The sequence below is a fragment of the Coptis chinensis genome, chromosome 4 (genome assembly GCF_015680905.1).
Source record: "Coptis chinensis isolate HL-2020 chromosome 4, ASM1568090v1, whole genome shotgun sequence".
NCBI lineage: Eukaryota > Viridiplantae > Streptophyta > Magnoliopsida > Ranunculales > Ranunculaceae > Coptis > Coptis chinensis.
The window spans coordinates 74,269,940-74,297,124 of NC_141459.1; the positions used below are offsets into that span (position 1 = coordinate 74,269,940).

A 27,185-nucleotide genomic window follows, 5' to 3' on the forward strand; every position below is an offset into this window, starting at 1 on the left:
GGTAAACCATGAAACCATGTAAACCATGAAACCATGAAAGATCGATAAAAATTCAACCTTTAAATAGTTTTCCTAGCAAAACCGAAATTATTAGAAAATTTCTAAAGCCATAACTTATTAAACCAAACAATATAATAATTAAAAGTAAACACTTATCTTTTTTTATTGTTGTCTGAAAACACTATCATTTGTTCTACGAATATCTATTCTTAAGATTGTTGTTATTGGGGTTAGATAATCGAATAGAACAAGAGGACAGAGGATGAACGGATTGTCAATGCGTGTGAATACACTATCCTTAAGAAGAGATTTCGCCCCCTCAGATGGTGTAAAAGCTTCCCAGGCGTTTTACAAGATTCAATGACAGAAGTAGACTAAAATACACTTCAATAGATTACTCTCTAGAACAACAATACAACTCTCTTTGGCGACTGGAGGAAGAGAAAGAAAATGTTTGTGGGTTTCTTAATTGAGTACTTAGATCTGGACATAAGTCCTGTTTATATAGAGATCAAAGGTTTGTTTTTGTTTCTAATACAATATTAGAAATCTACTATAATAAGGAATTCAAAACTTGCTCAAAAAGCAAAACTAGTTTCGGGAATTGGCTAAGCCCGCTAACATATCACACATGCTCAAGCCCGAACCTGACAAAGTTAGTGGTAGCTTACCAAATCTGGGACTATCACACAAACATAAAGTAGAAGAGAACACTCATTGTTTACTTCTCCACTTTGTATACACAAGTAGCTTGAAATACACGAATGAGAATTCCAACAAGTAACTCAAGTGGGTATGATGGAGCAAATAAAAAGAGGGATTTCTGTAATGAAAATGGTGAAGCACCCAAACATAGTTGAGCTTCATGAAGTCATGGCAGTTTGTTAGGAGTGGATAGTTATTCTCAAAAGCTGCTAAAGGAAGACTGAAAGATGTTGCTAGAACTTCTTTCCAACAGCTAATATCAGCCATTGATTTTTGTCATAGTGACTAGGGGCTTGGCCTAGAATCTAGATGCCTACACGAGCGTCCAGTGATCTCACACACCCATGGCCATGGCCATAGTAACATACCAGTTTCTGAACCTGGTCACAGAACCCTTATTCCACCAATGGTGCCACTTGTCAAACTAATTCTATCACGACTAACTTGTGCCTTTGGCAGATCAAATTCTTCTCCCCCAGGCTATCATGAATGGCCTTGTGTCGTGATTCTTGCTGCCATCACTTAAACTTCAGCGTTTCTAGGTTTGGGAATGTCGTACTTTTTCGTTTGCAAACTGAAGAACTCTGCTAAAACAATCCCTCTTCATTTAAGAACTCCGGCAACATTTCCTCAAGTCCACCAAATCAATTAAAGTTGACTCAATTTGTTGCCTAGTCTACAGCTAAAAGTAAAACATTTAAGCTTCCAGACACATTACCCACACAGACTATGTACCCACATAAATTCACTGATGAATTATGTTAAAGCGCAAATTCACACCTTTTGTTTCGGCATAATTGCGGAAGTATTTACTTATATAACATATGGTACATGAATTACATAGTAGATCTGTAGACAACTTATTCAAAACAAAAGACATTACACAAATTCAGGTACAAGAATCAAAAGACAATATTTTCTCGATCCTAGGAGATATACATGAAATCTGCAGTAATTATCTAAACTTCGGTGCTTGTTGGCCTTCTAGAAGAATATATGAATATCCTGACATGGTAGTACCCTCTGTTAACATTGAGCATGAGAGAGACGAATGTCGTTGTTTTTAACCATGCCTGTGCATCCATTAATGCTGTCTCGTGTTAGAATAAGCTAAATCAATTGATATACACCATCTTCATGTAAACGAGTTATATATCCTGATGATAATCACACAAAAAGTCTAGAACAAGTAGTGGAAAGGAGCATGGATGACCATTTTTTTGTTTGTTTTAGATGGTAAAACAAAATATTTTTATTATTTATTTATATATTTACTCATTTTAGCTATAGTAAACAATAGATTTTTATTAGAGAAAGGAGTGAAAGAGAGGATGACACCCCCATCCACAAAGCACATTACATCAGGGTACGCCACAGTAAAACTCGTGCCATGTCAAGACATGATCATCTGATCATCAAATATAATACCCTTCATTACAGGATTGAAGATACCCAACAGGGATAAAAGATCAAATGGGTTTAAACTTCATATGGTTTTCAACTTTAGCTTAATAGATTCTGTGATCCCACAACTATAACATACAGCATAATTTGTAGCGTGTGCAAGACTGAAAAATAGACTAAGAAAATATTCACCTGTTTGATTTAGTTTTAATCAGTTAGTACACCTTTCCTTGCGTCCCCGATACCACGACTTCAACCAACATTACCAAAGAAGAATATGAAGCTCCTTTCAGCAAAGCAGCAGCTACAACACAATCATTTACTAGGATTCATGGCTACTATTTATGAAAATTATATTGGGAAGAAGAAGGCAGAGATGGATTGCTTTGCTGATGCTTAAAAGCTAAAAGGGGAAGGAGAAAAAAGATGGATACATACTATTCACTTGCTTGCTCACTTCTCTGGCTCCTTTACTCTGATTTCTTTAAAAGACTCAACATCACCCCTGCGCTGAGACTCGTTGCAACAAAGCCCAGAGAAATCTCAGTTGATACATGATACCCTGCAGAAGAAGTACAACCATCCTAAGCATTTACCTTCAGCAAATAAATGAATAAATAGATAAAAGAGGACATATATTGGTAGAAAATACCCACCGAAAAAATCAAAAATCATCTTACTGCCAATAAAGCAGAGAACAAGACCAATAGCAGGCTAACATGGAAAGAAAAAGATCTTGTCAGTGTAAATTCTTAATCTTCCACATTCAATTATCATATTAGTGAGAGACAGAGAAATATATTCCAAGTGCTCACTCACAAGAAACTAATTATTCAAGATTGCAAACTTGCACCATAGACGTGATGACCATTGAATATGGTAACAAAAACAAGACATTTTGAACTCCAAGCTTGCAGAATATATATACAAACATACGTACACAGATACATGTAATACATAAATAGATACATCACATTTACAAATACCAAACATAGTACATACAGACACATGCATAAAATAATAGTGTAAATTCACTATTGAATAATGGGTGAAAGCATGAGATGTGTGTGCGTTTTGGCGATTTAAAGATACAACATCATTTGGTGATACAACATTAACATATAAGTATCTTTAACCTTATACTTCTTAACTCCCTGGACAACTCTGAAGAATGAGGAATTCTTAGTTGTCAATTTCTCCATAAGCCCAATCTTGTGGAGAAGGAACATTCTTTAAGTATCAAGAGGAGGCTTGGTGACAGACATAACTGTGAGAGTATTGTTTTTATTATTTTGGGTGTTTTTAGTAATGGGTGTGAGTAGCATTGTGTGGTTGTTAAGTGGTGTACTTGTGGGTGTAAATATACTTGTTAAGACATAATAAATAGTGGGTTATAGCAAAAACAGTTCATTCCGGACTGATCTCTCTTTCTCTTTCTTATATATTTTCCACTCCAAAACTTCACTTGGTATCAGAGCAACTCTAGCTCTTGTTTAGATCCAACTCCTTCCATTCTTTTCTTTTCTTCTCTTTTTTGGTCTTGTTTGACAAAAGTTTGTGGTAAAGAAAACCTAAAAAGGGTTGATCTTTGGTGTGTGAACCCTAGATGTAAATCTAGGGTATTGTGGTGATTGTAAAGGTGTGCAGTTGTTTGTGTGTGAGCTGATGTTTATATGTATGTTGGGCGGGTTGTCTTGTTGAAGTTGTGGTACTTTACTCTCCTATTTTCTGTTGATAGTCAAAGGCAAGTGAACCTTGTTTGAAGCTACACTCCCGTGGTGTTCCTAAGCGTGTTGTGTGGCGAGGAACTTTTCTTTGTGACTGGTGTTCTTTGGGTTCTCTTCCTGCACAGTTGGTGTTTGAGAAAAGTCCCTAGCAAGTGTTGTGATTTTTCTGCACTCCTAGTGCTTCAGAAAACTCTAGTGTTTGGTGCTTGGTAGCAAGTTCAGAAATTTGTTTTACTTAATGGATGATCGATTGAAGACTGATAAGGCAGCTTCGTCAGATAGCGGTAATGGTGAGAAAGCTAATTTATACCATGTGAATGATGACATGGCCCAGCAAATAACCTCCATGGAAACTTAATGGCCAGAATTATCTACCATGGGCACATCCTGTAAAGGTGTATTTGCGAGCCAAGAGAAAGTCAAAGTATTTAGAAGATGACCCCACCTAAAATAGATAGTAACTATGAGGATTGGTTGAGTGATGACTTGGTTGTGGCATAGTATGGACTATGGAACCACAAGTAGCGTCCAATGTTCAGTTTCTTGATAGCTCAAAGAAGATCTGGTTGTCTCTCCACGATTCTTATTCTCAAGAGAAAAACATCTCTCGCATTTACGAGATATTTGAGAAGATGTTTGCCACAAAACAAGCTTGTAGACCTTTAGTTGAGTATTATAGTACTCTTAAGGGTTTATGGGAGGACTTTATTTTATATCAACCTTTCAGTGGGGATGTTGAGGTACAAAAGGCTCAGAGGGAGGAGTTCCATGTGGCATTATTGCTATATGGTCTTGATCCAGAGTATAAAGTGTTTAAAGATCAAATATTGGCTAGAGAAAAATTGCCTACATCATCCATTGCTTTTTCTCGATTATCTCGTGCATCTGTTGAGCATTAGACTCCATTAGCCCCTTCTGAGGCTTCTGCCTTGATTTCTAGTGCCGAAAACCGTAGTGGTAGTCGTAGTAGTGGTCGTGGGGGCCGTGGTGGCCATGGTGCTATTTTTTTTCCTAGTGGTTGGGGTTCAGCTCCTCGTGAGGATCGGAAATGTAATTTTTTTGTGGGAAGATTGGCCATACAGAGGACTATTGTTGGGACAAGCATGGAAAACCTGCATATGTCAATCAGGTTTCATGTGTTACTCCTCCTTTTACCACTGCCTCGGGAGGTGTAACTACTTCTTAAATCAGCGCATCAGCCGCATCTCCCGATGTCTGCTCAAATTGACCAAATCATCCAGACGCTTGGTTCTATGCGTGCATCTTCTTCTATACCTACAACTACTATGGCTAGTTCAGGTAATTCAGCGTGCATTGTCCAGCACCCATCTACCTCTTGGGTCATTGACTCGGGAGCTAGTGCCCACATGTCTGGTATACCTTCTCTCTTTCATCATTTTCATTCCGCTAAGTCTAGTATTACCTTGGCTGATGGTTCCTTGCGGTCGGTGCTTGGCCAAGGTGATATTAATCCTACCACATCCATGTCTCTATCGTCCGCTCTATATGTTCCACAATTTCCTTTTAATTTGTTATCTGTTAGTCAACTTACAAAGGCATTACAGTGCTCAGTGAGTTTCTCTCCTATTTCTTGTATATTTCAAGACCTCTAGACGAAGAAGGTGATTGGTTCGGGGCATGAGAGAGATGGCCTATATTTTTTGGATGTTGACATCACTGTTTCTGCATCGGTCTTAAGTTCTATAGTATCCCCACTTCAGTGGCATTATCTTTTTTTTTTTATTGGTAAGCCTGTTTTAAATGAAATCAGTAACTCTTTGATACTGGCAGGGTTCGAGCCCCAAACCTCTGGTATCATCACCCAAAAGTTTTATGGACTTTGCTAGTCGACACCTGCAAAAAAAAATGTATGGGCAAGACTGTTTTTAAAGAGATCAGTAATTCAATAGTGTGTAGCGGGGTTTGAACCACAGACCTCTGGTATCAGTGGCATTATCGATTGGGTCATCCATCTATTGCTAAGTTACGTCATGTTATTCCTAGTTTGAGTCCTGTAAGTGTTTTGGAATGTGAAGCCTGCCAGTTAGGCAAGCATCATCGTAGTAGTTTTTCCCGTAGTTTAGAAAAGCGTCAGTTAGGGGTATTTGATGTAAGTCCATACAGACATCTCCTGCAAGGGTTAAAAGTTTGAGTAATTTCTTGTATTTTGTGGTTTTTGTTGATGATTGCTCTCGAATGACTTGGTTATATTTAATGAAAGATCGTTCTGAGTTGCCTAAAGTTGTCACTACTTTCTATAATGAAATTGTTACACAATTTGATAAGCGTATTAAAATATTTCGTTCTGATAATGCTACTGAGTACACTCAGACTTGTATGCAAACCTTTTGTGCTTGCCATGGTATAATCCATCAAACAACTTATCCAGGAACTTCTCAACAGAATGGTGTTGCTAAGCGCAAATTACGCCACTTGTTAGATGTGACTCATGCCCTTATGGTTAACGTGCATGTACCTAAGCTGTTTTGGGCAGATGTTGTTCTTACAGCTTGTCATTTAATTAACCGCATGCCATCATCTGTTTTAAACAATCAAGTTCCTTTTTCAATTCTTTATCCTGGTGTGTCTTCCTTTAGTCTCCCTCCTAGGGTGTTTGGTTGTGTCTTTTGTCCATCTTCTTGGTCCTGGTCGAGATAAGTTATGCCCCCCGTGCTATTAAATGTGTATTTGTTGGATATTCTCATACACAGAAGGGATATAGGTGCTATAGTCCAGAGACTCGTCGATATTATATGAGCGCGGATGTTACTTTTTTTGAGTCTACTTCATTTTGCACTCCTTCTGGAAAACAACTCGATCTAGATTTAGTTGCTTCTTGTGAGGGGGAGTCTGCCTACATCCATCTCCTACCATCCCTATTCCACTTCCTTTTAAATCGCCATCTACTATTGAAAAAGCTTTGCAGGCAGTTCAGTGATGCCTTGTGCACCAGCTCCGACCCAATCACCTTCTCCAACTGAAGTTGCCAACCTGCTCCCTCTAGTCCAACATCTGCTCAATCTCCACCTATTATTGAAAAACCTTTGCAGGTATATCGGCGCTTGAAGGGCAGATCAGTGATACCTTGTGCACCCGCTCCTACACAATCGCCTTCTTCACCTGAGGTTGCTACACCTGCTCCACCTCCTTCTGCTAGTCCTAGTTTGCCAATTGCAATTCGTGAAGGTAAACGTTTATGCACAGAACACCCTATTTACAATTTTGTTTCATTCCATAGAATTTCCCCTTCTTTGCGATCTTTTGCCTTGTCCTTGTCTACTGTTTCCATTCCTCATTCATACCAGCAAGCCTTACTATATCCAGGCTGGAAACTAGCCATGGAAGAAGAAATGCGTGCTCTTTATGCAAATCAGACATGGGATCACAGATTTCTTCCTTCCGGAAAGAAAACCGTTGGTATCACCCAAATGGTTCTGTGGAGCGCCTCAAGGCGCGGTTGGTGGCAAAAAGTTTTACTCAAACCTATGGTGTCGATTATATGGAGACATTTTCACCTGTTGCTCGACTTAACTCTGTCAGAATACTTATTGCAGTAGCAGTTAGTCGTGATTGGCCTTTGTATCAGTTGGACATTAAAAATGTCTTTCTACATAGAGATTTGCATGAGGAGGTTTATATGGACCAACCACTGGGGTTTGTTATATCTGGTAATGAACAAAAAGTGTGCCACTTGTAGAAAGCCCTCTATGGGCTCAAGCAGTCCCCACGGGCTTGGTTTGATAAGTTCAGTTTTGTTGTTATTCAGTATGGATTTCAGCGCTCTAGCTTTGACCATTCAGTTTTTACTCGACGTTCTTCCGTTGGGATTATTGTTTTTATTGTGTATGTGGATGATATTATTTTATCTGGGAATGATGTTGTTGGTATTGCAGACCTTAAAGTTTACTTGGGAAAGCAATTTCATACCAAGGATCTAGGCGCTCTTCGTTACTTTCTCGGTATTGAAGTTGCACGATTGAAAGAAGGTATATGTTTATGTCAATGGAAGTATGTGATGGATCTACTTTCCGAGACAGGCACACTTGGCTCATGACCAGTTGATACTCCTATGGATACCGCTGTGAAACTTGATGCAAAACATGGTGATCCTTTTCTTGATATTAGTCGTTATAGAAGACTTGTTGGGATGTTGATTTATCTTACCGTAACGCGTCCAGATATTAGTCGTTATAGAAGACTTGTTGGGAAGTTGTCAGCCGGTTTATGCATGCCCCTCGCTACCCACACTGGGATGCTATTTTTCGCATTCTTCGATACTTAAAAGGTGCACCTGGCAAGGGCCTCCTTTATCGACCCTCACCATCCCTTGAAATCCGTGGGTATTCGATCTTTGATTAAGCGTGTAGTTCTACAGATAGGCGGTCTACCTCTGGCTATTGTACCTTTGTTGGGGAAAATCTTGTGACATGGCGAAGTAAGAAACAAAGTGTTGTTGCTCGTTCTAGTGCTGAGGCGGAATATTGAGCTATGGCCCATACCACATGCAAGATGAAATGGGTGTGCTCACTTTTGGAAGAGATGGGTGTTAGCTCTTCTAACCCTATGCAAATGTTTTGTGACAATCAAGCCGCCATCTTTATTGCTAATAACCCTGTCTTTCATGAGCGTACAAAGCATATTGAGGTCAATTGCCACTTCATTCGGGATCTTGTGCTGAGCAAAGAGGTTGTCACTTCGCATGTCAAATTGTGTGACAAGTGGGGTGATATTCTTACCAAGCCATTGTTGCGAGCTCTCTTTTCTCGGATGTGTGCCAAGCTAGGCATGTTTGATCTCTATGTTCCAGCTTGAGGTGGAGTGTGAGAGTATTGTTTTTATTATTTTGGGTGGTTTTAGTAATGGGTGTGAATAGCATTGTGTGGTTGTTAAGTGGTGTACCTGTGGGTGTAAATATACTTGTTAAGACATAATAAATAGTGGGTTCGAGCAAGAATAGTTCATTTCGGTCTCTCTTTCTCTTTCTTATATTTTTTCCACTCCAAAACTTCACTATAACTTGTCCTCCTAAATTCAATTAGAGCGGGTAATGTATTGTGAGTGGTAATAGAAAAACCAAATTCTTCAAAAGACTTTAACGACGGTGCTTGCAGGTTGATTTGCGAATAATTGGAGCTTGAGAAGAATCAAGAGGATCTAAACTCATTCTGATCACTATCCCGATCCAATTCCATACGTGGAACAACACAACAACATACACTGTTTTGAATGGTGTTTTGAACAAGTTCCTCACATGGAGATGAATAATTAAAGGTAGAGCTATCCTCTATGGGTCTAGAACAACACTAGGAACGTGAGAAGATGAGGATAAATAATATAAATAGTGAAAACAAAACTTGGTGTCATGAAAAATTACATCTCTTGATGTATAAATTCCCTTAGTTTCCATATCAGTAGTGCACTTGTGGTCATGGTTAGGGCTGGTCATCAAGCTACTCGTGTCGAGTACTAGGGTGCTCACGGCTCGTGTATATCTCGAGTCGAGCACGAGTCAAGATCAAATTTTGTTCGAGCTTTATTTCGTGCTCAAGCTCAACTCATCGAGTATTCAAGTAGCTCAATGAGTCTAGATTCCTATTCTTCTAGATTACAAATTTGAATTCAATCATAGGCTCTAGAGTTTGATTTGACTTGTATTATGTATAGACTCAACTTCAACCACAAACTAGAGATAATTGAGCACAAATAGACTCTAAATTTTACCTTAATACCAAAATAACTTGCTAAACTCATCTAAATAAAATACAAAAATGCAACTACAATTCACTAATACCACAATAACCACTATCAAACAACTATTTGAAGGTGTACACATTATAAATACAATCAATATGTGTTGAGTAATTATAATCTAATACACTAACATAAATAATTATCGTAAATAAGTGTTACCATACTATGTAAAGTGTGAACTGTGAGTAGCTCGCGAGCGTCTCGAGTTCGAGCTCAAGTTTTAAAATGTACTCACACTTGACTCATATTATTGAATGAGCAAGTTTGAGTCGAAACTCGACTCATATTATTGAATGAGTGAGTTTCAGTCGAGCCGAGCTCGAGTTACTCACGAACAGCTCGACTCGATGACCAGCCCTAGTCATGGTTGTGCAAGTGCCGAACGCCTTCAACAGGACCGTGTGATGGAATTCCTTCAGGGTTTACATGATCGATTCTCAACTATTCATAGACATCTTACTTATGGAGCCGTTTCCTAATGCAACCAAGATGTACTCTTTGGTTCGCCACGAAGAAAAACTACAAAAAATTCATTCATTGTCATCTAATAGTATAGAGACTGAAGCTCTTAATGTCTCCAAATCTGAAGCGCGTAATAATTTCTCATTTTCTCGTCCAGTGAATTCATCAAATAGAAGAAAAATATCACGACCATATTGCGGGTTTTTTTACTGTGACAGCGAGTTATATAAGCTTAATGGTTCTCCCATAAAACCAACCAATGCAAATCAAGTGGCAGATTCTACTTTGGTGCCTCAGTTTGATGATGTTGTTATCACAACTCCTATCATACATGAGCAATATAACAAAATTTCAGATCTTCTCTCTTTAGGTACCATTAATCCAACTGCAAATATAACAGCTAAAGCTCTCCTTACTAATCCCATCATCATTTTGGATTACTGACACCAGTGCAACGAACTATGTGTTCTTTATCTGTGTTTTCCTTATATAAAGTTGCATTTGTTAAGTTTCATGTTCAATTACTAGATGGTTCTGATGTGACGATTACTCATATTGGAACTCTCCATCTTTCCCCTACCGTTAGTTAAGACAATGTCTTTTTCATTCCAACCTTCAAATTAAATCTATTGTTAGTTAGTCAACTAACCAACGTTCAATGATGTTTATCAAACCATTGCGTATTCCAGATCCTATCAACGAAGACAAAGATTGGATTGGGTAATTATCATGATAGGCTTTACTATCTACATGTATCTACTGCTTTGTTTTCTTCCCGTTTGTCTTAGCATTTCAATGTCTGCAGTACTTAACTATCCAAAATAGTTGGACTTCTACTTCCAATAAGCATGTCTGTGATATTTGTCTGCAAGCTAAGTAAAGCCATTTATTTTTTTCTTAAAGTAAAATACCTAATGTCAAACCATTTCAGTTAATCTATTGCGATGTATGAGGTCCTTTTTGTTAACCATGTATAAGTAATTCTCATTCTTTTCCTACCATCGTTAACGATTTTTCACGATGCACTTAGATTTATATTTATCACAACAAATCTGAAACTAAGAAATATATTCAATATCATTTTGCTTGGTTGCAAAGCAATAAAATTCAAAATTTCAAAGATTTTCTAAAGGAAATGGAGATGTTTTTACCCCCCAAGTTCAAACTATTCGTTCAGATAATGGAATGAAAATTCTTTCAAATGACATGTAAATGCTCTCCGTTTTAAATGGTATCAGAGCACAAACTCATATTTTCATCTCACAGATTTTGTTTGTGTTGTTTAAAATTAGTGAAGTCTCACTGATTTATAACTCTTGATCAACTAGTACTTGTTTTTTTTGAAGTGCATATGTTGTACACGCCTAACGCAAATATGTATCAATCTTCCTGAACAAGCATAATCAAAGTTCCTAGTTATTTGTTTTAATTTGTCTTTTCCTTGTATTTATTTTAGTTTCTTAGTCCCCTCTTATAAATCTGTGGGATACCTCATCCTACTGTACTAATATTATGATTATATACATATAGACCCACTTTATGGATCTTTTATCTCTTTCATTTCTTTCTCATTGCCTTCTCACTCTTCCTACTTCAGATATTTGATCTTATGTGGTCGTGTTTGTGTGGTGTCTGTGGCAACGGATAACTGGACACCTATATGTGTGGCCGTACATGTACTCAGGGTGTGGAGGAGGAGCTCTGTTGCATGGGTACTTCAAAATGTAACTCATACCAAAAAAGACATATATTAACTGAAAGTGCCATGTCCCCGCATGTTTGTGTGTGCTGTCTGTAGCGAGGGATAACTGGACACCTATATGTGGGGCTGTTCGTGCACTCAGGGTGTGGATGAGGAGCTCTGTTGCATGGGTACTTCAAAATGGAACTCATTACCCTTGTGAAAGAAAACCATATGTTAACTGAAAGTGCCGTGTTCCTGACTTGTCTCAGTCATACTCATGCAACACGGGAGGAGTGATTAAAGGAAACCCTAAGTTGACACCCCAACCCAAAAGTGGAAGTAAGTATAGACGCAAGGGCAGATTTTGTGTTTCCGCAATGGAGAGCTTCCTCACAAAAAATCAGCTCATGGAATATTTATAACCAGAGCAGAAGTTGTGTACTTGTGTTCAAGTTTTGGGATTTTTGTGATTGCTCAAAGTTTCTTAATTTGGGAACAACGTTTTTGGTAAGGTTAGAAATGCTCATGTAATCGGATTTTCTGTGAGGATAACCTTCATACTAAAAAGATCATCTCATAATATCAGCCATTTTTATATAGTTCAGTATATACATAGGGATAGGATTTGTACACTATGGACATGATCCAACAGTACTGAATAGGCCATAGCTGGTATTCTGAGACATAATACTTTTCAGAGCATTATTGACAAAAAGACACACTCTCCTGCCAACCACTCATATATGTATGGTCCTTTGAAACAAAGCGGCTCTCTTTCTCTCACTCGTCTCTCACCATTGATGAACTGACACCAAATATAGCATCAGTATCAATGCAAAGGGTTTCCAGTTGCTCGCAATCAACCCCGAACTACAATGGTTAATGCATTTCTTCTGATATTGTAATTAATAACCTTAGATTCTGGATTTTGGTTCATGATTTTGAAGGTCATGCTGAGGAGAGAGTTGGTTCTGACGATGAAGACCTGATTCTAAATGAGAAAGCTGATGAAGTAAAGGGGAAAAAAAATTAGAAATGATAAAGTGAGTTTTCTTCAAAGGACTCTGCGAGGAGAATCACAAAGTCTTCTTTGTGGAAAATGACTTTAAATGCTTCAAGGAAGTGCAAAGCAATATAGTTTCCAATGCACACCTTTTATCACATACCCCTTTTAGATTTTTGAAACACAAAAAACTATAATGACCTGAGAAAGTTGAGGTCACCTTCGCTTATGATTGGATGGGATGTTTGAAGAAATTTCATAATAGCTTGAAGGAAATGGAAACCTATGTTAGTTTTCGACTTGTTTCCTGTATATATATATGATTTCTCATGCGATTAGGTGATATACACCTTTGATGGTACTTGGGCATTCACTATGCCATATCAGATTGGTGACATTTTTTTTTATCGGTAAAATTGATTAATTAACAATTCAAAAATTTACAAGAATTTACAACTAATGGTGTTGTTGTAGCAAGAATCTACAAGCCCCCACAAGTGGGAGTGTAAAAAAAGTCGGTGAATCATCCGGACTTAACCTGCCACCAAAACCCAAACCTACCTGAAAATTGACGCGCCCCGCCTTCCTATGCGGTCTAGCTATGGGTGTAGGTATTATCCTCAAACCTGATCCATCAAGCCGCCCAACCCGCACAATTGCAAAAGCCATTTACCCTGCACCATTGAATTTTGTACTATTGGGGAGGTGTTCAACAATTCAAGTTATACCTATCAAAAATAGAAATTTTGGAGAAGATGAACCATCCTTGGAACACCAATTTTGAATTTTTTTTTCATTCTATTTTGTTTGTTCTTTGTACCATGAATACTCTCATCTTCATGTGATCATCTCCATGGAAGACGATTGATTTAGAGATCCGAACTTAAACGGAGACAGTTCCAAATTTCATATTTGATTTTGGTTTCAAGTTCTAATTTTTTTTCTTTTTTATTTTGCTTCATTTTCTATTGTTTAGCTACATGTTCTTAATTGTTTGTTTCTATCGTTGAATAGAGAATTGATGAATTTGAAAGATTTTTGTTGCTGACTTAGGAACAATTGTTCTTTAATGTAATTAGGGTAAACGGGTATAGAAGATGATTTCTGCCTGATCCGGTTGACCAGCCCAAAACCCGCTCCGTAACTGACCCAACAGGCCGGGTGATGGTACTCGGGTATGATACTTAGACCTGACCCGCCTCACTACTGTTACACCCATGGCTGACCCGACCCCCTCGTATTGAACCCCTACCCACAAGTACCCCAACCCAATTACAAACCCGTTTCACAATAAAAGTGTGTTCCAATTACAAATAATATATTGATAAGTCACCCCTTTGAAACTAGGATTAGCGCATGCCCAATGATGTAATTCCTCTTTTATCCCTTCCACCACATTGTGCAAATCCTTTTCCACTTGTTCAAAGACCCTATTATTCCTCTCTTTCCACAATATCCAAACAATGCTAAGGGAGATGGTCCACTATCCATGTGGCCTTGCTAGAAAGCAGTTGAGAAATAACCTCCCCACAAAGTGCCTCCTTGATGTTCATCCATAACCTCCACGGTTTGTTAAAAGATGACAAGAATAGCCCCCAAACACCCTTAGAGAAGGCACATGCGAGAAGGATATGATCCACGCTCTCCTCTTCCTCTTTGCATAGTGAGCAAATATTTTAAAGTTCCCTACCTGCATCTATGGTTTTAACTCTCCCCAAGAAAGCAAGCCAACAAAAAAAAACCACCCTAAATGTTATTGAGTTCCTCGTCATTAAAGTTATAGATCATGTCTTCACCTCTTAGATTTTCCAAGACAAACTTCTTCGCCAAATCTTGCTTGTCAGATAGGGACATTAAGAGTGTGGTTGCCCACTTGGGGAAATTAGACAGTATTCCTAATTCGAGATTGAACAGAGATTGTTAACTTTGGAAATTGAGCAGAGCAAGAATGGAAGATCTCTTCCAAATCATTATCCTACTCTTTGTTGTCCTCTCCCAGTTGCACATATATTTGGAAATCTATATTTCCTATCAGGTATCTAAAATTCTTATTATTGATAAAGTTATTGGGAAAGGGAAAGTTATCATTGACTTTTGTATTTTGTATAGGTAAAATGGGGCGTAAGTTGGTCAGACTCTCGTCCACTGACCATATTTTCATCCGTCAGTCAGATTAGCCAATCGGTTAAGGAGTTGTTAGCTTCCTCGGTCTTGAGGGTGCATTCTCCATATGACTTCAGGTTGTGGAGCATCATTCTTTCTGCTATCATGTCAGACCTTTGGTTGGAGAGAAATAGGAGACACCCGAGCGAGAATCGGTGGATGAAATTATTATCTCAATCAAAGGTTTGATATCCCTTTGATCAAATATATGGGAGAATCTAAGTTACATTGACATGGATAGGTGTGTCAGTATCCAACACGTATACGATGTGTCTGACACGGTAAAATATTAAAAATGGAAGTATATCATATCTCATATCCAATATGTGTCCGACAAGGACACGTGGATACGTATCTGACACGGATTATTTATGAAATATGGAGTGTCCATGTTACATAGGGGAGAATTAAAGAGATACTCCTTCGGAGCCTTCCTGTTCAGATGTGACTCTTTGTGGGGTAGTCTTCTTTTTTTATTATTTGTTTATCATTTTTTTGTACTTTTACTTGTAACTTAGGATACCTCATCCTACTTCTTCTGATTGTAGATAATATGAATCCCTATCCAGCAATAAAATCTCACGGCTGAACCCCAAAACACTGCAAAGCTATCCCTGTCATATGGTCCCTTGGGCAAAGTGATGGAAGTGGCAGTGGACAGTTAAACTCTGTACCCAATGCATCATATTAGGACCATTCATAATGATATAGCCAACCTTTTATGCATGATAAGTAATATGGAAGCTGAATAATTGATTCATGCAAAGAACACCAATTAACATTCAATGATCCATCACTTTGGCATCACAATGCTAAACCAACAAATGGAGCTATATTACGCACTCGCATAACCAGTACTTGGTGCAAACCAAATGAGGCAGATTTATGTAAATGGAAGTCGATGGCTAACCTGTAAATATTCCAACTCCGACATCCTTTCAGAAATAAGTGCATACAGAGACCTTAAACCTACATGCAATGGTAAAGCGATCAAACAAGCAATCAACTTTACAATGAAAAGAACGCAATAAGACTGATCTGCATGGATACTCTCTGACTAATCTTTCGTAGTACATTTATCTACCATTAATTGCAACATCATCTTCACCTAAATATTTAGAAGTGTGGACACGTCCTAGTATTTATTGATCCAAAGCTTAAACTTATCTGATAAACACCTGAGTCTTTGTTTTTTTCTTTTTAGTAAAGCTCGATATCATCTGGCAATGCCATGACTACCTCTTATTTCTTAAGTGAATGAAGAATATAAGCAATCCTTCTAAGAAGCAATTGTTACAATTGCAGTTCCTCAATAAGGAATGTCTAAGTAAAGTAAGATTTGTTAGCTGACCAGTGTTTTAGAAAATTTCATGCATCAATTCCTTGAGAAACCTACTAAAACAACATGGCAGAAAATAGAAAATCTATCACCCATTTTAATTCTACCAATTAGCTTCTGAAAAAAGGGAGTGGAAATTAGCATAGAATCTCCCCTGTAAGATGATTATAAAACGATGGTGATGAAAGAACGTCAAAATAATGATCACTTCATTACCAAGTGATTCTACTGACCCTGCGCAATTCAAAAACCTAGTTACAGATCAAGAACTATAAAGGAGAGCAGTTACCTATGATGGCAAAAAAGTTGGAGGAAAAAACTATAAAAGGATCCCGAGTAACACCAAAAACTGCCGGTATTGAGTCGACCTGAAATTAACGGATTCTTGTTTCTTAGATTCAACTACAAAACACATTCATACTTCATATTTTACTTTAAAATGAATAAGGAATTTGAAAACCTACAGCGAATGCAATGTCACTGAGTTCGATAACTGCGACAGTGAGAAGTAATGGTGTGGCCTGCCAATAATGTTTGAAGCCAAACAAAATCAAGAACAACTAATGATCCAATAAAAATTTAGAATGTGATGGTAAGTGAAACAGTACAAAAAAGTTCAGTACACAAGGAAGACAATTAACATAAGGCAATCCACCTCCATGATGACTTACTTTCCATGTACCACCTTGGAGTGTTATGAATCGATTACCATCATAATCAGCTGTAACAAAGAGAAATACCAGAGAGAGATCCATTTAAGTGTTTTGGAAATTGCTATAATATAAAAAAATTGACCCAAAAATATCTGCACATCAAGAATCCCAGACAAACACGGATTTTTCTGTAGCAGTGAATGGACATGTTACCATACCTTATATGCCAAAACCTTTTGAGCCAGACACACGTGTAACACTTAAAAAGTGACTGTCTATTATGTTTCGAATTATTAGTATTTCTAATACTGTTAAGACGACGCTGCTGCATATCCTACACGTAAACATGACTTGGCAGAATTTAATAGGATTTGTCTTTATCTTCAAACGATCTGATGTGTCAAACACTTTTTTAAGTTTTTCTAAATGATGGATGCCATCGTCCATGGATTTGTTACTAGGTATTCAAGCAGTAACTAGGTTTTTGAATTGAACTGCACACTTGAAGTTTTGACAGCAATGTCAAACATTCATGTGTTTAAAATGAAAGGCCATAACATAAGTATCACGTTACTCAAGGTGAGAAACAAACTTTATTTTGGTTTTAATTTTGTGCTAAGCAAGAATCTTAGCACGACATGGGATGTTTATTGAGAAGACATAAAGTGCAGATCTTAACGAAGCGCCCCTTCCTACTGGGGGTTGGTTAACTCACACATCCATCACTAAAGAAAAATTGTAAAAGCGCCCCGGTTGGAAAGCACCCCACCTTCTTCTCTAATCATTTTCTCCTCCTAGTTCCATTCTTCACCACCACCACAAAGTCACGTCCACCCAACTCCACACATTACCATAAAAACCACCATTTTTCTTTGTGCCTTCATATTTTTCCACTTTCTCTTTTTCTTCTTCAGTATCTTATTTTATCTCTTTCTTTTTCTCACTTTTTCTTCTTTCTTGCCATCCTCCTTTTCCTTCCTCAAAAACACCATGGAGGAAGGTAGAGGAAGAAGATGAGGAGAAAAACAAATGAAGAAGAAAAGGAGAGTGAAGAAAAAAAAAAGTTGGGGCATTGTCATCTTTGTAGCATGGGTGATGCTGTTGTGACCATGATGGTAACTGGTAATGCAAAGTGGTTCTTCAGGTGGCGTTAGAGATTTTAGTGGTGGTAGTGGACAAGGAGTATAGGTTCATTGGGTTGTAGTGGGTCTAGGGGACATAGATTGGGTCCCCTTGTGGGAGGAGCACTTTTCCTATATTTTGGGGTGCCAATAACCAAGGCAAGGATTAAAAGTGAAAAATAGATAGATGCAAGAGAAAATTGGGTAGAGAGAGTTACTAGTCACTGGGATGAACTTCCGGCATGTCTTCACGATAAAGTTGCCGGACAAATCAGTCTCTTCCTCTTCTCCACCAAATAGCTAAAGAAACAAACCGCATTAACTACTTATCATTAAACATGGTAACTAGTCTGAAACAGTTGTTTCTACCATTAGCAACATCAATTTGAAAATTCATTGCAAGATATGAAGATCATAACGCTTAGTTACATTGACACGGATAGGTGTTTCTGAATCCGACACAGATACGAAGTGTCTAACACGGCAAAATATAAAACAATTGAGGTAATAACATACAATATGTGTCCATGTGTGTCTGACGTGGACACATGGATACGTATCCGACACAGGTTATTTTTTCAAATATGATGTGTCCATGTAACATAGTAATAATCAAATCATATCTCCGTTCTGAAAGAGTAGAGAACTTTTTTTGACAAATTAAATTGATAAGGAAAAATATTTAACTTTCATAACCACAGATCTTTTGAAAGAACACTTCGAGGATTTTGCTTTTTGGTGGTGCGTGTTGAACATAATGGACATGCTCACGTAGTCATGTGTTTTGCAGTTTTATGTATGGTAACTTCTTATCCTGGCGTTATGTCCTCTCTTTGTTTTTATATCTTAAGCTTGTTAACATATTAAACCAACTCATCAATATAATAAGGAAAGCTACCTTTTAAAATTAATTATCTGAGAAACTAAATAATAGGAGAAGGCAGGTGCCAACTAGCTAAGTCTGTAAAACCTTTTGGTGATAATACTAGAGGTCTGGGATTCAAACCCCGCCAACATTACCAAGTTACTGATCTCATTAAAAAAATAGGAGAAGACATGACTGGGATTGTTAATTTCAAGCAATGACAACAAATATCCAGTACCGGATTAAGTAGAGACTCCTACGCTCTACCTTGACCCCTTTCTTCTTACCCATACCCTGTCTAATAAATAATATGTTATAATCCACAAAGAGGAGTATAAAAGAGAAAGAGTACCTTGTACGATGAAAACAGAAGGATTGCAGCCAGCAGTAAGTTCACCGCCTCAAACCTCTACACTAGCAAACACGCAATACTTTCAGTAATAAACCTGTAAAGTGAGAAAGAAAAACATACACAAACCATATAAAGAAAATGCAAGGAAAAAATGTCAAATTAAAAAGTAGCAAACCTGAAGAGTTGCTGTTCCAAGAAGTATTATCGACAAACGAAAGATGACTGCTCCAGCAATACCATACGAAAGAACCCGACTCTGTATTCCAATAATATCGATTGGTAGTGAGAATGTTAGTCAGAATGAAATTTGATGTAAATATGTGCCGGTATATAGAACCCAACTTAAGAACTGAAAACGTTAAAGATGGAACTCAATTATGTGTAAACAGCAGATATTTATACCGTACCTGATACATAACTGGTACTTTGAAGTACTTGAAAATCAAAACGAAGACAAAGAGATTATCCACCGACAAACTTTGCTCCAATAAATACCTGAGAGTATCAGAAAATGATTTTTCAAACTCCAAAAGATAGGCTGAACTTGAACATCAATGATGGTGACAGATATCTTGGCACTTCACAACAAAAACTAAATTCAAGGGGAAACTTTATGTCCACAACATTATGCTTACGGAAAATTTTAAGAAAAAAAAAATGTAGAAAATTCAAGGATCACAAAAACACTAGTGCATGGATCATTCAACAGTTCTCAATTTATGTGGACAATTCAAGGATCATGAGAACACTAGAGCATGGATCATTCGACACTAGTGCATGATAAGTGTATTGAGAGGTTATGTCGTTTAATAATAAAATAATAGAAAGGAAGGAAGAGGAGAAGAAGGGAGGTCTCATTTTCTTATTAATTAGAAAATAGGTATTACATAGTCTTATATACCTTGAATAAACCCTAGAAGACATAAAGGACATATCTCCTTTTGAATTAATACATTCTGATATATATATGGGATAGGGGACCCCGTTAACAACCTCGCTTGCCAATCAAAAAAAATATATACATTCTGATATATGGGTTCCTTCCGGAACTAATGGCATGTGTGGTGCTCGTTATTTTGTTTTTTTCATTGATGATATGGTTATATGTTCTCAAACATAGATCACAATTGTTTGCTACTTTCCAATCATTTTAAGCTGAAATTACTCATCAATTTAATGCATGAGTCTTAGTTTTTCAATCTAATAATGTTTTATAATATAAAGGGTGAACTAGTATTACCCCCCCCCCACTTAGATGAGCCAATTAGGATTTCCCCCCCACTAGATGGGAAATTAGGGTCTCCCCCCTAAATACACACAAAAAAATTCGGTCAACCCACTTTGACTTTTTTTTTTGTGTGTATTTAGGGGGGAGACCCTAATTTCTCATCTAGTGGGGAAATCCAATTTTGGCTCATCTAGTGGGGCCTAATATAAATCTAACCAATTTCAGCATTTTTTGCAATCTCGTGGAATTATTCATCAAACTTCATGCTCTGATACATGTCGTTTAATAATAAAATAATAGAAAAAAAAAAAGGAGAAGAAGAGAAGGGAGGTCACATTTTCTTATTAATTAGAAAGTTGGTATTACAGTCTTATATACCTTGAATAAATCCTAGAAGACAAAAAGGACATAACTACCCTTAACAATAAACTAATATCGCTAACAAAAATGATATTAACGATAGATCAAAGGTGTTTACTGGCCTTCACCGTTTAGTGGTGCGTCCTCTCTATGAATGCTTTTTCAGATCCTATCTACTAAACCCAGTCAGATCTACATAAGGTCCTTGGACTAAAATAGAATGTACCACTACAAAATTCGTATTTTTCACTTACCCCTTCTCTAATCCCATCAACCAACACTACTTGTTTTGCACTGCGTGACATTCTCTTTTATGAATGACCACTGTAACTATAACTAAAGCAGTGTCGGAGCTAGTCTGTGCATTTCTAGTTGCAAATGTTTTTTACTTCTGTTTTTGGATTAATAAAACAGGAATTTTAAGAGAATAAGCTAATATTGCCTGCATTTACCACCCCCAAAAAAAAAAAAACCACACACACACACACACAAAACAATTTTGTAACACCTTAATAGTGCAAATTGTCGTCCAAAGTCCAAAATAACAAATCCCACCTAGGTACGAAGTTCCAGGGGCAACTCCACTCATCACCAATTTGTGTTAGAGTTCTAAGGCACATCTAAGGGGCATAAACTAACTAAGGTCATACTTTACTATGTAAAACCCTGTTATTTTCTTATATGTATTGGAGTGATACAAGGCCGAAACTAACTAAAACCGTATTCTCTTTTCTCTCAAGACTTTCTTCTTCACTAGAAATAATATATTTTTACTTCCCTCTATGGCTATGGGCATACTAGTTTAATAGAGGGAGGTCTGAGATCTTATCTTTGGATAGGGTAGTGTAATTCTTGCATTAGTATGACTGTTCAATTTGCAATAGACCTTCTCGGTCACATTAATATTGTTTTGCCAATATCTCAGAACTGTCATATCAGGTCAGATTAATAACTTTGTCTACTTTTGCTATTCCATCAAAGGGCAGATTAGGACAAATATACTGTACAAGTTGACCTAGGGTAAGTAAACACATTAAAATTAACATACTGTGAACACTCTACTGTTTTAAGCACCAGGGAATAACTTTCAGTTGTCAAAGACATGTGAATATGTTATATTGTTAATATTTAGATAAATTTAGTTTCAGCTAACAAGAGTACAAAATTACAGTCAGAAAAAGGCATATTAGTTCAAATAAAGATAGGTAATTAGTTAACTGAAAAAGAGATGACAACAACGATATTTATCTATTCCCATTTGAAGTGTGTATATAACATTGTAACTAATAACATCTAAAAGTCTAAAACATGTATTTTATAGATCCCTGTTATTTCCATACCCTGCGAAAAACTCAGAGGCCTTCTCCACTCCATCCTTCAAACCCAAACCAACACCAAATGCCACTGCAGCACACACCTGCAACAAAGGATATGTAAAATGAATAAAAGTGACTAGACAAAATCAAAAGTATGATGAACTACCAACAATGTACTAACCCATAAAGCAACGGACCTAACAGAAGACAGAGAATCGGCCCCGGTTCCTTGAGGTTTTTCCTCTTCATTGAAGACAGAGGTTATCCTGTGAGAGACATCATCAACATCTTTTATGCCATCATGTGATTGAGAACTGCTCCTCTCTGTTTCTTCTGCAGATCCATTTCAGCAGCACATTATATTCAAAGAGATACAGGTAATCTCCAGGTTTCTGAAATGTTTCTTGAATATTTCTGACACATTTAGTAACTATAATTAGAGGGCAGCAATATTCAAAAAGTAGTGATAAACACCTGAAAACCTTAGCCTAAACATATAGCTATCTCCGGAGGACATCATCAATTAATTGTATCCGTACATAGCTCACAAATTGGTTCAGCTTCACACGAACAACACAATAGGGGGAAAATGATTTTCACATCTACAAGACCATATGAAAACTTGACAAGAGCTTCATACATATGTCTCTTCCAATGGTGTTGGATATGAAGAACAGGTGGACAATAACAATGGCGTAGAACCAATATGATGAATATAAAAAATAGCTATTGGTGTTGTTCTTGGATTAATACAGGAAGGATAAGGGTCATTTGCAGCTTCGAGTAAGAGAATTGGGGACTCTACAACTTGTACATCATCTTGAGTTTGAGCAACATAGGATGGGATAATACGTATGTGCAACTATAGTATTAACTTTTTCTTTAAATCAATAAAAGATTAAAGAGAGAACAACAAAAGAGCCAAAGAAAAAATAAGATATAAATATATAATACAACAAAGATATATTTTACAAAACCTTGATTTATTTGCCAGCCAAAGACATAGAAGGAAAGAAATAAAAATTCCAAAGTTTCTTCTGTTCTTTTCTTTTTTATCCATTGAAGGTAATGTAGTAATATAGCCATGAAAATTACATTAATACTTGAGAATTATCCAGAAACAAAATTTCTCAAGACCAAAACAAACCACTGTCACCCTTGATACAATCTACAACCCAGAAAGAACACAGAAAACAAAAGGAAAAAAGACAAAACAACAGCTAACCAAATACAGCACAAAACACGACCAAATGTAAAATTAAGGACTAATACACAGAACCCCAGGGCATCAGCACCTCCACTGTTTCATCCGTCATCCACCAAACCGCCCACCGCCCTTGCGGCACCACCTACTTGCTCACCTCCTCCTCAGAAACTTCTTCCTCCGACTATCCCTGCATGTAATACTCATCAGACAACCTCTTAAAGTCCAATTTCTCGCCTTCCAAATCATAGATATCACCAAAGACCTCCAAGTCCACCATCAAAATCCCAAACTATAGTAAGACATCCAACAATACGAATTACAACTAGTAATCTAATTGTTCGTGTTAGAAAGCAGCCCACTTTAAGCTTGCCACCCAACAACCCCTTGTCAGCCTGTGTGGCTGTATGTACACCTTTTGATCCAAGTATTAAAGTATTTGTTTTAATGAGGGTGCCACCGTTAATCAGAAAGAATATGCCAGTATTATTGGTAGCCTAAGGTAAGCTACAGAGAGTAGTAGACCCGACGTAGCCTATGCAGTAGGCACTTTATGTAGATACACTAGCAGCCCTAGCACCTAACATTGGTATGCAGTTGGTAGATATCTTAAAAATACTACTAACTTAGGCACATTATCAGAAGTTTCCTGCAGTTCTTGAGAGATACTATGCTGATTGGCATCCTTTACAGAAAGAGTCCAAGGCTACTAGTGGGTATATGTTTAGTATTGGAAGTGGTGGTGTTTCATGAAAGTCCAAGAAACAGACTATCATAGCACAATCCACAATGAGTCTGAACTCATTGCTTTAGCCGCTGTTAGTGAAGAAGCCAGTTGGATGAGAAACCTTTTATCTGATGTACCCGTGTGGCATATACTTGTACAAGCTACATTGATTCATTGTTAAAGTGCTGCTACCACTGGTAAAGTGCGCAGCAAGTGCAATAACTAACAAAGTCGGTAAAACCTTTGGGTGATGATACCAAAGGTCTGGAGCTCGAACCCCGCCAGCATCAAAGAGTTACTGATCTCATTTAAAAAGGCTTACCAATAAAAAAAAAAAAAACACACTACTGTGAGAATATTTCCAACTGTTTGGTAACCACTGATTTTGTATGTTGTGGAGATATCTCGCTGATCGTTTCACCAAAAATTTGGCTAGATGAGGTATGGGATACCTCGAAAGGTATGGGACTTAATCCCGTTTTGTGAGTCATATGTCATGGGGACCCAACGTTGGGACCAGAGATCCCAAGAACTAGGTTTAAAGGGAAGAACAAGTCACATGGTTGTGGGTCATGCAAGCTATCGTCCCATACGAGTATATAGTCCATGCTATCGTATAATGATATACAAGGTTGAGTTTTCTAGGAAAACTCTTAACTAGTTCTATGCTCCTTTTTGAGCGAAGTGCATAGCTGCAGGAGCATTCTTGATAGACTCACTTAGTGGGCGTAGAAGTGTGGCCGTTTCTATTGAGAATTTGGGCCAAGTATCTAGAGCACTCACAACAATAGGATAAGGCACAAAGTCGTAACGTGTTGACTTATGAGACTAGACCTACTCTTATACTTTGAACACTTAACACTACGTAAAGGATCAAGATGTAAGACACTTTTGTTTAAGCACGACGCCTATAAACTAATCTGTAACTGATTTTTGTTTTTATAAAAATATGTTGGGGATTGTTGAAGTTTTTTGATAAAATGCTTGACTGGGTGTGGCTCTACGTGGTTGCGAATGTTATTGTAATCAGTTCAGAGAAAATTTTCTTAACAGTATTTTTTTAGCCACTTTTATTGACTTGGTCCATCTTTAACTGTTTAGTAAGGTTGAACCCAAAAAAAAAGGGGCAACTAACTCTTGGTCAAAAAAAAAAAAAAAAAAAAAAAAAACTTGGTAGTGCTACGATCTCAGGGATCAAAAGTAATAGGAACAGGTCTACCTATCTCCTTCTCTGCTCAAACAGAAACACACTAAACACTCCATGTCATTTTCTCTAAACACTTTTATTCTTTTCACTGGTTTTCATTGTGCAAATATATTGGTTCAAGTGCCAGTGGTGTATTTTTTTGTCATTTGATTGGGTTGTTGTATACTAGAGGTTGCACTCGCTTTGCTGCAAATATCCTAAAGAAAATCCAGAGGTGTGAAACAACCTTAAGGAAAAGCGATTTTATCTGCACCGCAGCCTTTTGATGTTTCATTGTTGTTTAGAGACTATGTACTACAACCTTAAAATTGTTAGAGAAAGTCGATTTCCAAACAACAAGACCAATACACAAATAGGTTGAGGCTGACAAAGTCGTTTTCTTTAAAATTGTTTCACACCTCTGGATCTTTCCTAAAACAAATACAGTGGAGCGTGTGCAACCTCTAGGATGAAGCAGCCCACTCTCAAGTAATCTCCATTGAATCCCTGCACTAGAAATCAAAAGAGAGGGAAAACTACACACGCTCACAATGAACCGATCTTTTTGCCCAAGAAAAAACACTGAAAACTCAACTGAGAAAGAAAACCAACTAAGAAAAATAAGAAGTTCAGTGGAAAGTGTGATATTGTGCTGGTTTTAGTTAAGATATAACGACTTGTTCAGAGTAACAGATGATCCCTGAGATCGTGGGCACAATCAGGATATATTGGCCCCTTAAAATTGGATTCAAAGCTACTCAAAAGGCAAGGACCAGACCAAGTCAATAACAACTAACTTAAATCACCAAAACATAAACTAAGGATTTTATTAAAATACATCAATAATACCCTACTTGTTTTAATAAATAGCAAAAGCAGTTTGGGAAAACTAAGATCTGTTCATAGGCATCATGCACAAATAAAAGTGTCCAACAACTTGAACATTTTCGTAGTGTAAAATGTTCAAGGTATAAGAATAGTAAGTAACTAAGCTTGAGCTTATATTCTTACATGCACAACAAACATTGTACACACACGAAACCATATATGTGTAGTCTCACAAGCCAGCACATTATGACCCTGAGCTTTATCGTAGTGTCGTGAGTGCTCTAGAGTATTAGCCCAAACTCTCATAGGAAGCAGCCACACTCAGTGGGTGAGTTTATCAAGAGTGCTCCTCTAGCTATACAATCTGCCCAAAAAGGATCATAGAACGCCAACGACTCAACCTTACAAACACTACAAGATGTCATGCACTATATACTTGTATGAGACTATAACAAACAGTGTGCATGACCCATAACCCTAGGTTAGTTAGTTCCTTTTCTCTAGCCAATCCATAATTATTGCCCTTCTTTCGCCATCATACTACACAATGCTGCTTTGCAATAAAATGTATGCAATAATTACGATAAAATTTCATTTCCCTCTATCGAAATAAACAATTAAAAAAAGAAGTAACTAACAAACAATGTTTTGACCTGGGGCTTCATTCTGTTCTGTTCTCCCGGCACATCGGATGAGTGAAAACCCACGATAATTTACTGCAACAGTTTATAGTACGAGTAATTAAGTTAATGCGAGATTAACTAGTCCAAAAGTGCGGTAAAAAATGTACGTACAAGAAGAAGAAGAAGGGGAAAGATTGCAGCGACGACGAGTGTGATGATAGGGATGCTGAGAAGAGAAATGAGACCAAGAAGAAGAATAAGTTGATGAATGATTTAGTTTGAGTTTGGGTGGAATTCGAAGCCCGTTGTGAATTAGAGACGTGAAATTCGTCATCATTTGCATTTTTTTTTTCTGTCGTGCCGGTGCCCTACAGACTTCTTATCTGATACTTATAATTTTGGGTCAATTTGAGGTACCCCTGTTTGAGAAGTTTTTCTTTGAGATACCCCCATTTTGAAAATCGAGAGAGATACCCCTAACTAA

The 27,185-nt window shown here is 37.4% G+C and overlaps 1 protein-coding gene across 4 annotated transcripts; it reads right to left on the reverse strand.

Annotated features, from left to right (window-relative positions):
• Positions 1–1,457: 1,457 nt before the first annotated feature.
• On the reverse strand, positions 1,458–27,129 carry PDE149 (integral membrane TerC family protein). Of its 4 annotated transcripts, none has more exons than XM_086557515.1 (16): positions 26,873–27,125; positions 26,732–26,794; positions 22,315–22,466; positions 22,158–22,234; positions 19,637–19,724; positions 19,405–19,485; positions 19,230–19,286; positions 18,231–18,312; positions 16,910–16,959; positions 16,703–16,759; positions 16,528–16,606; positions 15,810–15,868; positions 2,766–2,823; positions 2,548–2,671; positions 2,302–2,413; positions 1,458–1,778 (listed from the first exon to the last, which is right to left on the reverse strand). In XM_086557515.1, exons 1-14 carry the CDS (start codon positions 27,042–27,044, stop codon positions 2,580–2,582), a joined length of 1,167 nt encoding a protein of 388 aa, XP_086413641.1. In that variant the 5' UTR covers positions 27,045–27,125; the 3' UTR covers positions 1,458–1,778; positions 2,302–2,413; positions 2,548–2,579. The 4 variants fall into 4 exon arrangements, with proteins under 4 accessions (XP_086413641.1, XP_086413642.1, XP_086413643.1 ...); XM_086557516.1 differs by having other exon boundaries at positions 1,458–1,795; XM_086557517.1 differs by lacking the exon at positions 2,766–2,823 and having other exon boundaries at positions 26,873–27,128.
• Between the last annotated feature and the right edge of the window lie 56 nt (positions 27,130–27,185).

Excerpts from the sequence above, each read along its gene's own strand:
- PDE149 (XM_086557515.1), bottom strand. The coding sequence starts at position 27,044 with ATGCAAATGATGACGAATTTCACGTCTCTAATTCACAACGGGCTTCGA. Across the intron at positions 22,235-22,314 it reads TTAGGTCCGTTGCTTTATGG|GTGTGTGCTGCAGTGGCATT; the intron begins GTTAGTACATTG and ends CCTTTGTTGCAG. Across the intron at positions 2,824-15,809 it reads CGGAGTTGGAATATTTACAG|CCTGCTATTGGTCTTGTTCT; the intron begins GTTAGCCATCGA and ends TTTCCATGTTAG.